This window comes from Lampetra planeri, chromosome 24 (genome assembly GCF_965212315.1).
Source record: "Lampetra planeri chromosome 24, kcLamPlan1.2.h2, whole genome shotgun sequence".
In the NCBI taxonomy this organism is placed as follows: domain Eukaryota; kingdom Metazoa; phylum Chordata; class Hyperoartia; order Petromyzontiformes; family Petromyzontidae; genus Lampetra; species Lampetra planeri.
In genome coordinates this window covers 3,797,213-3,813,256 of record NC_136130.1, presented here as the reverse complement: position 1 = coordinate 3,813,256, position 16,044 = coordinate 3,797,213, and the positions used below count along the sequence as shown (strand labels likewise).

At 48.4% G+C, this 16,044-nt stretch overlaps 1 protein-coding gene across 2 annotated transcripts in view; it reads right to left on the bottom strand.

Annotated features, from left to right (window-relative positions):
• The window catches only part of SPATA6 (spermatogenesis associated 6), a 21,783-nt gene extending 5,739 nt beyond the window's left edge, over positions 1–16,044 (bottom strand). Inside the window, exons 1-10 of one of the 2 annotated variants that reach the window (XM_078605414.1) lie at positions 15,803–16,044; positions 13,449–13,586; positions 12,119–12,167; positions 10,461–10,502; positions 9,018–9,115; positions 7,620–7,709; positions 5,026–5,358; positions 4,002–4,095; positions 2,189–2,235; positions 1,208–1,380 (exon numbers count right to left, since the gene is read on the bottom strand). In XM_078605414.1, the coding sequence (XP_078461540.1) occupies positions 1,208–1,380; positions 2,189–2,235; positions 4,002–4,095; positions 5,026–5,358; positions 7,620–7,709; positions 9,018–9,115; positions 10,461–10,502; positions 12,119–12,167; positions 13,449–13,586; positions 15,803–15,853 (1,115 nt within the window). In that variant the 5' untranslated portion in view covers positions 15,854–16,044. Of the gene's footprint in view, positions 1–1,207; positions 1,381–2,188; positions 2,236–4,001; positions 4,096–5,025; positions 5,359–7,619; positions 7,710–9,017; positions 9,116–10,460; positions 10,503–12,118; positions 12,168–13,448; positions 13,587–15,780 lie in introns of both variants that reach the window. The other variant, XM_078605415.1, reaches the window with a different exon arrangement.

Sequence of the window (16,044 nt, the reverse complement as noted above, 5' to 3'; positions counted from 1 at the left end):
CTGTTTCACACCCCAACCTCATCCGTGGAATCCTTTCGTCAGTGGAAGACTACGGGTTTTCAGCTTCCACTTTTTTTGGAGGATTTAAATTCTTTGAACTTCTCCTGTGATGACCGAAAATGCCGATCCTGAAACTTGATGCCTCCTGCTCCAGCTGGCGCATCGACTTATAGAGTGGTGGTGCAGCGGTTAGCGCACTTCACTACGATCCTGGCGACGTACGTCCAATTCCCAAGCACAGGAGGACTTCTGTGGCAAGCGCTAACGTGGACCTGTCGTGGTGGTCCTCCCCTAGGTCCGCTCGGCCGTCAATACGCGGTGCGGGTTGTCAGCAAGAGGGAGACAAAGGTGTTGTGACAGGGTGGTGATCCCACCAACCCTCATGTGCTGTGCTGGTCTTAATAGGTGCTCCGCTAACTGCACTTGCCACCAGCGAACACGTGTTTATAATCATGCCAGTAGTACTGGTAGGAACATCCTGGTTACACCAGCCCACAGGGGATTATTGTGTCCGTCCGTCGTGCATCCAAAAATGGGAGGGGCTGGGTGGAGAGGGGAGGGTGGGGAGGGGCTGGGTGGGGAGGGGAGGGTGGGGCTGGGTGGGGAGGGGCTGGGTGGGGTGGGGCTGGGTGGGGAGGGGCTGGTCACCCCGTGGTGCCCTTATCAAACTCAACGTTTAACCTACTCACGCTGGCTTGTGCCCGCCCTCACAGTCGGCCATATTTGCGGAATACACCACGCCGCCGTTGATCCTGGCCATTGACCGAGCAACCCAACGTTCCTACCAGCTCCCTCCGCAGGAATGTGTAATCATAATTGGCTCCATAAAAGCATATACAATGCGGTAAGAATAGTAAGTTTGCCCTCTAGTGGGCAAACGTGAATAGTGCTCAGTGTGAAACGGAGGCTCCTTTTCACCAGCGAAGGACATTTGAGATTCATTGCCTATTTGCAAGGTGACACTTGGGTAAACCTATGAACAGTGATGTGGATCTTGACGACGAAGATGATGATGATGCCATTCAAGATGACCAGAGTGTTGATGCAATTACTTCCCGATACCGAGTGTTACCACCTCTTCCACTGTAGAACAAAAGCCGGATACGTTTCTCAGTCAGCCGAGGTCAGGGGTCAGCAACCTGCGGCTCTTCACGGATTGCTTCGTGGCGTACCGCATGTACCGTATTCGAGTACGGACGCTGCCCACCTGCTGTCCGCCGTGTGGGGATCGCGGTGTCCCCGTGGCGTCCGGAGGGAACCCCCCCGCGCCTCGCCGCCACCACCGCCGCCCTCCTCCTGCCCCTGTCCCCTCGTCGGGGTCCGGCCCCACGAGACCCTCGCGGCCGCCGCCGCCTCTGGACGGCGCCGCCGGCCCTCACTCTGCAAGCGCGGGACACGTCACGGACCCGTCTTCTAGCACGGAGGGACGATCAGCCCGGTGTCCATCCAGATTCAACTAAACTTTTGATTTTTCAGAGGCGACCTGGCCACAAATATCTCAACTCAGAACTATATATATTATTATTATTTTTCTACCACCAGGTAAGGCCCACTGAGCTATATAGCTCTTTTTGTAAAGTGACCTGGCCACAAACGAGTGGCTTATCATCATGTGGAAATTTATAGCAGCCCAATACTCTAAACGAACGTCGATTCTGAATGTGGAGGAAAAACCGGAGGACCCGGGAGAAAAATCCACACGACCACGGGGAGAGACATGCAAACTAAAAATATACAGCAGCAGGCGTCAGGGTTGGGATTGAACCCACGACCTGCTGCGTACCAGGCGAGGTAGTTAACATCTCCTCGCCACCGTGGTGCTATATGCAGGCCTCCTCACTGTGTTGGTCAAACGATTTCGCGGGCCTTATACGGCCCGCGGGCCAGACGTTCCCCACCCCTGCTGTACATCAACACCAGCCGTAGGAAGGAGAACGGTAGGTGGATGAACGAGGAGCCATCACCGTGTCAGGTATTATCCTCCGCTCACGCTAGCCTTGGCTGGGAATCGAACTCGGTTGGCCGGGTTCACGGCGGCAGCGTGCTAACCACTGCCCCACCGCTCCACCGCACATGCAGCAGGAGTGACAAGGCTAACGGCACTGCAAGTGAGAGCCTACTTGCTGTGCTGCCCCCCCCCCCCCCCCCCCTGCAGAGAGGGCCTGCTCATTGGGAGGATTTCCGTTACCTGAGACGCGTCCCGACTCGGTCTGTAGCTGCCACGGAGGGAAGTGTCTGCAGCAGCAGAAGAGTAAACAAACAACGTGTTGAAAAAAAATTAGTAACGAAACGTGTAACGACGAAACGTGTAACGAAAAACACTTAACGATTGGACCAACGATCCGCTTGCCGGGGAGGTTTTTACAACAACGGCGTCCAGTGAGCACGATTGACTTCGTCAAAAAATCGATCAAATTGAATTATCGCGCTCATGACACACGTGTAAAGATAGGCAAATGTGAGAATGATTCACGATTTATGAAAACGATATTCGTACGCTGCTTTTAAGGCTAACAGCACGAATGAGATGGAATAATGTATGTTGAACTTCTTTCGCACCGCACGTAGCCAACCGTGCTAATCAGAGGGTGCGGGGGAAGGACAACAAACTAAACACAAAAATCTGTTCTAGAGAATTGAGATTTAAATCTAGATTTAAAAGTGCATAGCTTCAGTGGCTTCCGAATATAGGAAGAGCATTCCAGAGAGCCGCAGAAGCACATCTGAAAGCACGTGATGCAGTGACCGTCTTTATTCAAGAAGACGTTTTTGTTTAGAATTCTAAGGGTTTTGCTTTGAACAATTGTGGGGTGTTATATTTCGATTTAAAGCTTTCGTGACTGCAGGGTTTCATCTTCTTGGTTCTTTCGGTAAAGTCACGTAGAATGGAAATAATAAAATAAAACATGACTTTACCGAAATAACCAAGAAGACAAGAAGAATTGTGTGGTGCACGGTGGCTAGGAGATGTTAACTCCCTCTCCTGGTATGCAGGAGGTCATCGGTTCGATGCCAACCCTGACGCCTGTATTTGTGGAGTTTGCATGTTCTCCCTGTGGTCACGTGGATTTTTATCCAGCTCCTCCGGTTTTTCCCTCCACATTTAGAATCAACATCACGCGTTTAGAGTATTTGGCTGCTATAAATTTCCACACGATAAGCCACTTTGTTGAGCAATCATTTCTAGCCAGGTGGCTTCTGACAAAAAACAAAGTAGTTCATAGTCCACCTGATGACGGAGACTTGTGTTGCCTCCGAAACGTCGTGATTTTATTGTTTTATTTTTATTAATTTTAATTTCATTTTTTACCTACGTGACTTCACCGAACGAACTAAGAGTATAGTTCATAGTTCTTTGCACCCGTGGTTCTCACTGGCCAATGTCGCCTCTTGCCATGACGTCTCCTGCCGCAAGCCCGCTTACTTTTCTTAACAGTCGATAAGGCAATCACTAACTTGCATTTGCTCTCTGATCCACGAGTCCCTCTCTCTGTCTCTCGGTGTAACTGCAAGCGTGCTCCTCTCCACGCCTCTTTGTGCACTTGCACATTTTGTTACACATCACAGTTCAACAGCGCTAAGCACACGGCAAAGCTAAATAGATGCTAAAACAAGAGAGTTGGCAGCCATGTCTGGAGTTACAAATTCAAATGCCTAGATAATAATACTTAAAAAGATTACCACTTTAAGTAATGTAACGTGTAAAATATCGAAGCCTAAACATAAAAGATAAACAAACCACGTGAAGCAATCCCCCTCCCTTAACCTCGTTCTGCTTCTCTCTCAAAGCCTCACCTCTTCTCTGTTGTCTATTCTCACCCCCCCCCCAATTTCTCCCCCCCTCCCCTTTCCCAACACCTCCTACTGACTCTCTGTGACACATTATTCATGCCTTGCACACACCCTTCATATAAATAGTTTATACCTTAGTTTTATTAATTACGTTAAGCGCTTTGATCAAAGGCGCTCCACAAATATATAAAATAAATAAGATTCCGTACCGTCCAGGATTTGCGAGCGTGGGGAGTGGGAAGTTCGCAGCGCGCGTTCCACTGGGGGGGACTTTGGCGGAGTGGTTTTTGCCAAACCGTCCACCTGCACACAACAAGGGGAATTTTACATAATCAGATGTCACCTTTTAACTACGTTGCCCCGAGGTCTAAAAACCGATACGGCTAGTGATGGACATTCTTTAACGTGCAACGCCTCTCTTTTTTTTATCTCTCGGTTGTTCAAAGTGAAAGATAACGTGTCGAGTGTGTACAGATATTTGAATGTTTGGGGCGCGATTTATTGCTGATGTCTGACCGGTTACCTCGATGCTAAATATACGACCGAGTGGAATTGCATGTTGTGAGCACAAAGCCAGATAGCGGGTCAACTTGACCTGTAACCCTCTCGAAGTGACAGAAGTGTAATAAACAACTTGAAACTTGGCTGAAAACATCTTCAAATAAAAACAAAAACCCAACATAGCTGTACCCTCCTGAAAAAGGGTGCTTGGATTCAGTGTGGCTTTCCCGGATAAATTAATAATGTATTGTTATAGCACGGCCTCTCCTCCGCGCTTGTGCAGTGGTTAGCACGCTGCACTACCAACCCGGCGACCCGAGTTCCATTCCCACTCACGGCCGATAAAAGCCTGAGAATATATGAACCCGTCCTGGGCCTCCCCTAGGTCGAATCAGCCTCGAATTAATAGTTTGTGCGCTGTATAAACATCGCAAACTCGGAAACACAAAAGCGCCCGGGCGTGGTGCTGGTCACCTACCGCTTGGTGTAGGTACGTTGAACTTCTTTCACACCGTATGTAGCCAACCGTGCTAATCGGAGGTTTGCACGGTTAGCACGAGTTTAGCAAGGTCGGTGTAGACCTTCATAGGTGCTCGCTAACGGCACTTGTCCCATCGTTATGTGAAAGGCTATACGGGGGATCTTTGTCTTTGTCGCCGCCAAAGGTACCTGACGGCCCTAGTCACATCCCTCCTGCCCCTCCAGAGTGATTTGTCCCCGTTCGCGACTCACTCGCCGCACAACGAACGCAGGTGGGTCCCTGAGCGGCGACGCAAAGTGCCACGGCCCGAGGCCCAGGTGGGGCATCCTCTGACTTCCTCCTCCACCTCCTCCTCCCCGTCCCGCCGCTCCTCTGCCGCCCGTTGGGCAGCTGCCGAAGCCGGCCGATCGCTCGCACATCCGCCGCTCGGTGTAGGGAGAAGGGCAGCGAGCGCGCCACGCCTCCGTGGGCTCGCGGTAACCGGGGCTCTGCGCTCGCCGGGTGCCGGGATTCGGTGGCGCCGCTGGCGACGACCACGACGACGGTGGCGGTGGCGACGAGCGGCCTGTCGACCAGTCCTGTGCCTTTAAGGGGCGCCAGGTTAGGGTTAGACCAGGGGTCGGCAACCAAAAATCACAAGAGCCATTTTTTTCGAATTCGGGAAAACTATACTCTTAGGTTTTTCGGTAAAGTCACTTAGGTAAAAAGTAAATAATAAAATAAATAATAAAAATAATAGAAAATAATAATAGAAATAAAATAATAAATCACGACGTTTCGGAGGCAACACAAGCTTCTTGATAAAAAAAAAAATCTATTATTTTATTATTTATTTTTGACCTACGTGACTTTACCGAAAAAACCTAAGAGTATGAATTCTTGCAGTCACGAAAGCTTCAAATCGGGAAAACTACTCGATGTTTGCAAGAGACGCAATGCACGTGAATGCGAGACGGTGGTCCTTAATAAATGACGTCACGAAGCAGTCGTTGAAGAGCCGCATGTGGCTTCGGAGCCGCAGGTTACCGACCACCGGGTTATCGTGATTGCAAGCTTGTAACTATTCCATTCGGAACTCTCTCACGTCTAGCAGTGTAACATCCCGTGTTCGGAGGAATGGCTCCCGGAAGGTGACGCCACAGAACTACTTCTGAAGTCGCTTCAATTTGACTCTTTGTCCATTGTAGTCACACGTTTTATACGGCCTGTAAAACGGTGTTCATCACATGTCAAGCCTCAAATGTTTAATTCTCGGAGATGGAATAGAAGCTGAATTAAGTGACAGATTAAGTTTAGCTTGTTTTTTCCCCCAGTCATTAGTGGCCAGGCCGAGACCTTCAACTTGATGCACTGGAGTTTGACTACGGACAGTGACTGAAACCTGGAGTTGAACCCAGAATCCCAGCGGTGTGTAGGACGCAGAGCCTTGTTGGGGACCACCAATTCAAAAGAGTGAAAGTTTGAGGCCTTATTTTTTCAGACATCGGCAGGACAAAAAAAAGATGCCTGTATACCAGCTTTGTCCTTGTTAGGAATCATCAGCACTACATTGCCTCCTCTTCTTGGTTCTTTCGGTAAAGTCACGTAGAAGGAAAATAATAAAATAATAAACATAATAAAATACAATTCTCACATTGTGAAAAATAAAACATAATAAAATACAATTCTCACATTGTGAGAATTGTATTTTATTATGTTTTATTTTTATTATTTTATTATTTCCCTTCTACGTGACTTTACCGAAAGAACCAAGAAGATGAATCCCTGCAGTCACGAAAGCTTTAAATCGAAATTTACATTGCCTCCTGTTGCCTCGTGCATCGGGGGCTTTGTGTTGTCAAGCCGTCCCTTGTCACGGTAAGGTTGCCAAGGTGTCAAGATGTTGACTACCTCGCCCGGTATACGAGGGTTCGATCCCGACCCTAACACCTGCTGTATGTTTGGAATTTGCATGTTCTCCCCGTGGTGGCGTGGATCTTTCTCTGGGACCTCCGGTTTTTCCCCTCCACATTTAGAAACGTGCGTTTAAGAGTATTTCGCTGCTATCAATTTCCACATGATAAGCCACTTCGCTGAGCTATCATTTGTGGCCAGGTCGCTTCTGAAAAAGAGCTACATAGCTCAGTGGGCCTCACCTAGTAGAATAAAAAAAATAAGGTGGTCTCAGACAGGGCTGCTTGCGTTGTGGTGGCTATTGCTGCACATGGCTGCCTGTAATCCAGCAGCGAGGGTTGGTGGATCACCGCACACACAGATGATGTTGTGAGGCTCCCTTCAAGTGGGCGTCGAGGGGGTGCCATACCCTGGCTCACCAGCAGACGGCAGAGCAGCGAGGGGACTCATCTCCCGTCTGTTTCCCTCTGTACGGGGATAGAGTGTTGCCCAAACTGCGCACGTGGATTGCCACCGGGTGCTCCGGTTACCTCCCGCACGTGTAATAAACACCGCGTCACTTGGCTGAAAACATCTTGAAATAATAACCCAGAGAAGCCGGACCCTCCTGCTTGGATTTAATGTGGTTTTCCTTGATAAATGAGTAATTTATTATAATTATTGTTACAGCATGGCCTGCATACAGGCCAACCTGAACGCAACCATCCTAACTGGCACGGCATCACTTGAGGATTAGTTTAACACATTTTTAGCAATCGCTGCATATGGTTAACGCGGTATATAAATTAACATTATTTATCCAGGTGAGAACATTCCCGCTATCACGATTATGTTTTATGATTTTCTCATCATATTTTACAGAAAGCATTGGGGGGGGGGGGGGGGGCGAGGTAGGATCAGAGTGCCAGTCAGAGGCTGCGCCATTTCCGTCCGTCTCATTTGTGCCGCTCACCGCTGCCGAGCCCGTTTCCCTCTGTGTGCCGTCCCTGCGAGACTCCACGACAAGAACGCGGGCAGAGAAGTCCAGCCTGGGAGAGAGGCCCTGACGGACCCAACACAGGGAGAGGCAAACGTGCGACGGCGAAGCATAAGATGGCATGCAGCAAGTTGGCATGCTAGGGGGTACAGCTGGTGCATCACACATGGCACCTATTGGGTCTGTCCCGTGACCTCCTGTCAGCGAGCCTTCGACACTTCACGTGGCCTCAAAGTACACCTGGCCTGGCACAAGCGTCGTGGTGATATCACCGTCACTTAGTGGCGAATGGCGGGTAATGGTATATTGTTAGGTGTGTGGAGCAACAGAGCAGCGGTTAGCGCGCTGCGCTACGAACCCAGCGACCCGAGTTCGATTCCTGCTCACGGCCACCCATACCAGTGACGATTATATCAACCGGTCCTGGGCCTCTCTTAGATCAACTCAGGCTCAAGTGTGTACCTGATGCGGTGTGTAAAATCATCGCCACTGGAGAGAAAAAGGTGGTCGGGTGTGGTGCTGGCCACCCACACCCCCCCCCCCATGTGCCATGTCAGCCTTCATAGGTGCTCGCTAACAGCACTTGCCTCAATAGTCAGTTACGGCTATACGGGTGGTCTTTGCCTTTGTATGCATGTTGAACTTTTTTCGCACCGTACGTAGCCAACCATGCGAATCAGAGGTGCGGGGGAAGGACAACAAACTAAACACATAAAGCAGTTAAAAAATGAGTGAGACGACATCACCCGTGAAGATGTCGTCACCTTGGCCGGCAAGGTAAATACTTCGAGCGCTGGGTTTTCTGCCACCAGCACCTCCGATTGGCTACGTACAGTGCAAAAAAAGTTCAACGTACATACACACACCCTTTGAATTGTTTTTATTCCCCCCCCCCCGCGAGGGCGAGTCTCCGTTGGCAACGCGAATCTATCCGAGACGCGTTTCTATCGTTTCATCATCACGAGCGTTGTCACACTTTTGTGTCTGATTATTTTGCAGCCTTAGTTGTAAAGTGTTAATAATGTACACATTGATTTAATCTCATCTATCTCTCATGTCACTGTCACATCACTCAAACGTTTTCTCTCGTCTATAGCCCTTTCATCCCTACATCTTGTTCATCTCACTTTCTTCCCGTTAATCTGCATCTCTAGGTCTCCGCAAGCCACATCTCTTGGAGGGGGGGGAGGGGGCGGGGGGGGGGGAGGTGGACAGTAGTGCGGCGGGCCAGTCTAGGCCACCAGTTAAAGTGGACATCTCTGATAAAGAGCTTTATAGCTCATCGGATTCCTTCAGTATAAATATTCGGATTCTGAAGAACCCTGGAACTTGGAAGAGGGTCTTCCTATTGGCACACACGTGACTGCGTCTCACCGAGAACTCTGCTGATCTGGTCATGAGCACCTCACGGAGAGGCCCAGGGACGAGCAGCGACGACGCGGCCTCTGTGTACGTCGCCAGAGTCTCGCCGGCTACACAAGTGTAGTGGGTTCACAAGCGACAGAGACGGTGTAGTCGAGGCACACTATTTATTATAACTTCACACTCGGCACAGGGCGACGTATACAACACTTGAAGGGGTAACGGCCCCTTCACCCACACTGGACTGGAATACACCCCTAGGCGATCTGCCTAACTGTTCTGCTCCCAGTTCCTCCGCTAAGGGTGCTAGGGGAGGCTATCTGACCCGGCCCTGGTCAAGGCACAGGTCACGACACCCAGCCAGACAGACCCGGCTCTTAGAAGAACATCGGCTCTGAGGCCACGCCACTGGCTTGCTCTGCCCGGTCCTGAGAAGGACGGCGAGTCAGAGGAGTTCCAGGGCCTATCTGCCGGTCTTCAGTCTTCACTGGTTCTTCGCTCCTTAGCTCCCCAACACTGTTCCCCGAGCCCTCTCGCTCCCCGCCTTTTATACCAATTTGCCACCGAGGGGTGGGGCTGTGTGGGATCTCAGCATCCCCCCACAGCCCCCCAGGGTGGTAACCGTTTGCGGACGTGGATGTGGACACCCCTGTGTGCTTGTCCGTTTCCCTCCCATAACACCCTTACACAAGCACAAGTGCAAACTATATGAGTAGGGCGCAGCCGTGGAGAAATGTTAACTGCCTCGCCTGTTATACAGGAGGTCGTGGGTTTGATCCCGACCCTGACGCCTGCTGTATATTTGGAGTTTGCACATCTCTCTCCCCGTGGTCGCGTGGATTTTTTTCCAGGTCCTCTGGTTTCTCCCTCCACATTTAGAAACATACGTTTACAGTATTTGGCTGCTAGAAATGTTCACGTGATAAGCCACTTCATTGGGCTATCATTTATGGTCAGGTTGCTTCTCAAAAAAAGCTAAATAGCTCAGTGGGCTTTACATGGTCAAATAAAAATAATTTATATATTTTATAAATAAGTTTTTAGTTCCCAGTGGAAACTAGAGGTCCCGCTCCGACAGCACAGACTGGGCTAGCGTCCAGTCAAACAGGCCATCATGGGCAATGGCGGTGATGCCTGCACCATCCGACGGCAAGACTGAAACACTGATGTGACATTGTAAATGGAATCGACGGTAATAACAATCATTTACAGCCCTGTGTCAATCCACTGCTGGATGAAGGCCTGTCCCAAGCGGTCTTCAATCGTGGGGGTTTGTTTGACCATACTTCACCACGGCGGCCAGTGCGGGTCGGCGAAGCGTCGGAGCCCAGCACCGGTTCGTCACTGGACGTCAGCCGCGACCGAGACTCTGGCTACATACTGCGGTGCGGCAACCACATTTCCCACCGTCCGACCATAACCGTAACGCAAGAGAAACCCCAAGAGCAGGCTTACCTGGGGGGCAAAGTTGAACCAGCTCAAACGTGATGTCCTCGGCTGGAAAGGGTGACAGGGCATGGGATCAGACTCAAAAGAAGAACAAAATAACAGGCATTGTAACTATTAATACGACATTTCTGCACCTTAAAATGGGTCTCCTGCCCTCAATCAAAAGTCAAATCGTCTCCCCCCCCGCTCAAGTGAACGGACAACAACTAATTCACAGCCACAACTTGCTTTTATGTTTATATTTGAAACTATAGATAGTACATACGGTCTGATCTCCTATAACGCCGCATGTTGTTTTCGTAACGCGAATTGGATATAACGCGATCAAGTGAACAAAACTACGTCGTGCGAGTAGGAATAAGTGGTCGTACGGTTGCCTCGACATAGCAGCACACAAAGTGGGATACTGCTGGATGCTTCTAGATGCTACCCACGCGCCTCAGTCTTTGTTCAGCCTGTGTACGCGGACTGTGGATTGTCCTATATTATTTACTATTTATTAGAATGCGAATTTTCCATAACGCGATGTTCTTCAGGAATGCAACTACTGCGTTAGAGCAGAACAGACTATATATTTTTTCTCATTGTAATTTTTTTTTACATTTTTATGCTCAAGACTATTAATGTGATGGTGCTATGAGAAGCAGATTTGTGCCAGAAAGGCCCAACTCGTTTTTAGCAAAAATTGAATTGACTTGACAGTGCAGTTCATCTCCAATGATTAGTGGAAATGCCATATTCCTATGGCAAGGGCCAGTCTCCACAAGGCACCCACGGTTGACTTCCCAAACAAGACGCAATCAATGTATTGGCCGGAGAGACGGTGGTCAGGTGCTGTGTCCACCCAACAACCGGCGACCTGAGCTTGCAAGCTGCTTGTGCATGCAACACCCCTGGCAAAGCACCACCAACTTAATCACATAAACTAACCTACAGCCCTTTTGTGTGCCCACCAATAGTTTGAAGGTCTCCCCTGTGCCATGTCGGTTATTGGGATCGTTTGGCCACACCTTACCCCACTGGTCAGTACGGGCCTGTGAAGGAGCGGGCTGTAAAGTTGAATCTCGTGTAACGTGAAACACGGCGAGTCCATCTGGTAACTTTAATGTGATCTAATGTAAAAGTAAATCTGATGAAAACCGTGCAAAGTGAGGAATTACTGCTATCGAATCACATTTGCACTGTAAAATCAGCCCGCGGTCATCCCACGGCGGGGATGACCGCTGGCGGCCACGTACTGTACCGTTCCGCGTACTGTATCATTCTGCATACTGTACCATTCCGCGTACCGTATAGCACCGAATACTGTACCATTCCGCGTAATGTACCGTACCACGCACTGTATCATCCCACATACTGTATCGTACCGCATACTGTATCATTCTGCGTACTGTACCGTACTGCGTACTCTATCATTCCGCCTACTGTATTACCGTACCGCTCAGCCGCGCGGCTCAAGAAAGCAGTTCGTCGGTCGACCGCTCAGAAACTGCGTTGTAACGGAGCGCGTTCCGCATTGTTTGAAAAGTGTTCCCTCATAGGAGTAGTGTGTTGTAGGAAACACGCGTTGTGTGAATACGTGTTAAGCTAGGACTTACCCTGCGAGGTTAAATGTTAAACTCTATTAGAGCCCCCATACAGGTGGTCTTGTGGCGATTACAAACCTTCAAATACATCCGTGAGGTCTTCCAAGTCATCAACTCCTTCCAAGACCTGTGGCAATGTGAGACAACAACAAGAATAAACACATTGTTAATATTATTACTTTTTGACGTAAATTACGGAAGCCCTCAACACTTGCGTGAGTAAGCAAAGGAGCTCGTTTGTGTTTGCTAAGAAGCACAATTTAATTTGAATCCATCAGTCTTTGGGCCTTCTTTCAGATACTCGTACAGGCATGCACAGTAATTATTAACGTAAAAACACACAAAATAGGCATGCTTACATACATACATTCAAACAGTACTTAAACACACACGTGTATAAACACATGCACAGGTACACACGCAATACTGGCACATAGAGTATTCCCTCATTATTCGCGAGCGATACGTTCCGGAGATCCTTGCAAATAGCAAACTTTGCGGATAATAATATTGGCCTGTTTTTATGAATGACCTTAAATAAATACATGAATAGGCTATTTGATACATGAAAATTATCTCATCACTTTCTTTCTCTCTCGATGCCGTCGTGTAGAGTTCCAGATGCAATTCGCGGATAGCCAAAAACACGGATGGCAAGTTCGTGAATAACGAGTGAATACCTTACATAGACACAAAAACATTATTGCGCAAGTGTTTGTCACATGATACTTTGCTGATCTCGTGAAAAAACATACACCATGATGTGACCTCCAGTCATCCTTGCAGTGGCCTTTGGCTCGCCATCGAATAAAGGCGTTCACAGCATTACGCGCTTTCAGATGCGCTTCTGCGGCCGTTTGGAGCGCTCTCCCTTTCGATATTAGGAAACTACTGGACACTATGCACTGTTAAAACTAATTTCCTAAAAAAATGCTTTGTGTTAGTTTGCTGTCCTTCTCGATTTTCAGATTTTTTTCGGATCGATAAAAATAGCTTGACCACAAAGCTCACTTTCTATGCCTGCGGTTCAGTTTTTATATTTTTGCTAGTGCTGTTCCCCGCATATAACGGGAGTTATACGAGGGGAACGGGACATCCGCCCAGGTTATTTCGAGGCCTCCTCCCGCAGGTGATTAGCACAGTTGACTAGGTAAGGTGGGAAAAAAGTTCAACATACACACACCCCCCTTTTTTTCCTTTCCTTCCCCTCCCCTGCAAATGCGCTACTCCCGACTGTCATCCCTACGATGGTCGTGCTTCCAGCAGGCCCCCTTTTTAAGGGGCGTTTCGCCCCGAAACGTTACGCGTTCATGACCTGTGCTTCCCTCCCAGACGCTTTATTTGTTGGGTTCTTGAACAATAAAAACAAATAATGACAAGGTGTCCCTCTCGCACCTTCCCTTCTCACCTTGCGCACGTGCAGCGTCTGTCGGAAGAGCAGTGGGAAGCCGGGCTCGATGGCCCGGGTCTTGGCGTAGCATCCGAGCACGCAGACGCTCATGTAGACGCGCTCGCTCCCTATGAGCACTGCGCCAGGGCATGTCACCTGCAAACGCGGGCAAGCCGCTGCTAGGTAAAGACATTTTCTTAACAAGGAGATTCATGAATATGCACGGTTTCCGGGGACAGACATGTGTCTGTCCTCGAAAGTATTTAAAAGCGATGATAAGAATTCTGTCCCAAGAGATTGTGTCAGCCGGTGCACGAGGTTGAAATTGGCAAGTCAAATAATGATGCATGCATGAGGTGACCCCGTGGCTTAGAGGTCAGTGTAGAGCCTGCACCGTTACAATTCTGGGTTCAAATCCGGGCGGCCACCTTAGCTGGATTTTCAAGTGCCCTGAGCAGCAGCTATTCTCAATCAGATGACCAACTACTGTATTAAACACACCTCCTACTCACTTAGCTTGGCTGAAGTCAAGCACCAGATCGTTCAAATACCGGCCTGACTGCCATTCGACAATCTGAGCTGAATGTATGAGAGAACGTTACACTCCCACCACACTAATTAGCTTTTGTCACTTCGGTGAACCCAGGTCACCTCCCGAGTTCTCACCCGGTTAAGTAACAAACTTGCAACTCGAGCATCCGAACTGTGGAGTGTGTTCTCTGCTACAGCGGTCGGGCCTGCACCAACGCATCAGCAAAATCGCCGCGCTTGCTTCGCGATGTTCCAAGAGACCAGAATAAAGACGACACCGTCCTCAAGTCGCGGTGACTCGTGGTGCAGTTTGATGAAACGTGGCCAAATTTACTCGAGTGAATTTTTTTTTACGAGAAAGCAGGTTCGTACTGAATATTTTGCTACATCGTATTTATTCAAGTTCAATTTCGAAGCAGATTTTGTTTAAGGGGGGTGAGAATTCTAGAGAACAGGATGAGTCTCGTTTTCAATTTGGACCCGGGGTCACAGGCGTGACCTTTACAGGATTATGGATGGATGTTTAGTCTTACCGTAATTGGTTGTTACGAGTTCATAATTTTGCGGGAATGTTTTGCCACGTTAAACCATTTTACAATGTGCTTGCGAGATGTGATCCGTGTGAATGCAAACATATTCTTGGAGAATTTTCTTGCTGTGGATTTCACACTTGATGATGATTGCTTGTGTTGCAGTCGAAATGTCGTGAGAATTTTATTGTTTTATATTTTATTATTTGATTGTTTCCCTTCTAAGTTACTTTACCGAAAGAACCAAGAATATGAATCCCTGCAGTCACGAAAGCTTTAAATCAAAATTTAAACGCAAACATTTTAAATGGTATTTAATTGAACGTGCGCCCTGTTGTGCAACGGTAAAAAAATAATGGCAGGACTTTATCTGCATAATTATCCCAGTACGAGGTGACCAACTTTGCATTAATCTTTGTTAATATACCACAGCATGGACCAAAGCCCACACGGTGCATTGATTATTGCTCTCCAATTGAGTCGGTACTCGAAAAGCACGTTTAAAGTTAATGATTTATATTGCTGTTATTATTCTTCTAGGCAAGATACAAGTTCGTAATTATGGTGTGTACAATGTACGGGCACAGAGACCACATCCACATTAAACCCAGAGTCAGACTGTGCACGGTGGTAAATGTCACGTGCGTGACATGAAAGACGCTGCATTGATTCGAGTTACGGTCGTGATGTATAAACATTCTAATGGATGGTCCAAATGTCCCGTGACCCCCATTTAATTATCTTAAAACGTACATTCCCCCCTCTATAAAAAAAATAACGTTTATTTAAAGCAGAAGTGAATACTGTATTGCTAAGGAAACAACAACAAAACATTGTTCACGGTCAATGAATTGAGGGGGGTTGTCACCAGACATCTGGACCACCTCTGGACATTAAATACATGGAATCGCACGCATTACGTTCCTGTACAGACGATCCCATTGTACACCGACACTTAAACATCATAAACATCGTCGCCACATTGTCAAAAGGTCTCACTTATTGCGTCTATATTCAAGGTACACTCAAATCGACTCCACAGCAGTAAGTACAGGTTGGTCCAGATGTCTTGTGACCCCCCCCCCCCCCCCATGAATAGACACCAATCACTTTGCATACTGTATGCATCTCCGTTTTAAATAAATCTTACTTCACAAATATATTACATTTTAGATAATTAAATGGGGGGGGGGGGGGGTCACAGCACATCTGGACCATGCATGCATGTGCATTAACCCCGTGCGATGTAAAGTTGGTGGTGCAGCTGGGCATGATGGTACAGTACTCACAGCATGATGGTACAGTACTCACAGCATGGACGGTCACATCCACAGACACCTTCAGAGGCGTCTTCCGCGGCATCTTGTCTCGTGTAACAACACCAACAACCACCACCAACAATAACCACCACCAACAACCACCGCCAACTACCACCACCTACAACAACCACCAACAACAACCACCAACAACAACCACCACCAACTACCACCAACAACAATAACCACCACCAACAACAACCACCACCAACAATAACCACCACCAACAATAACACC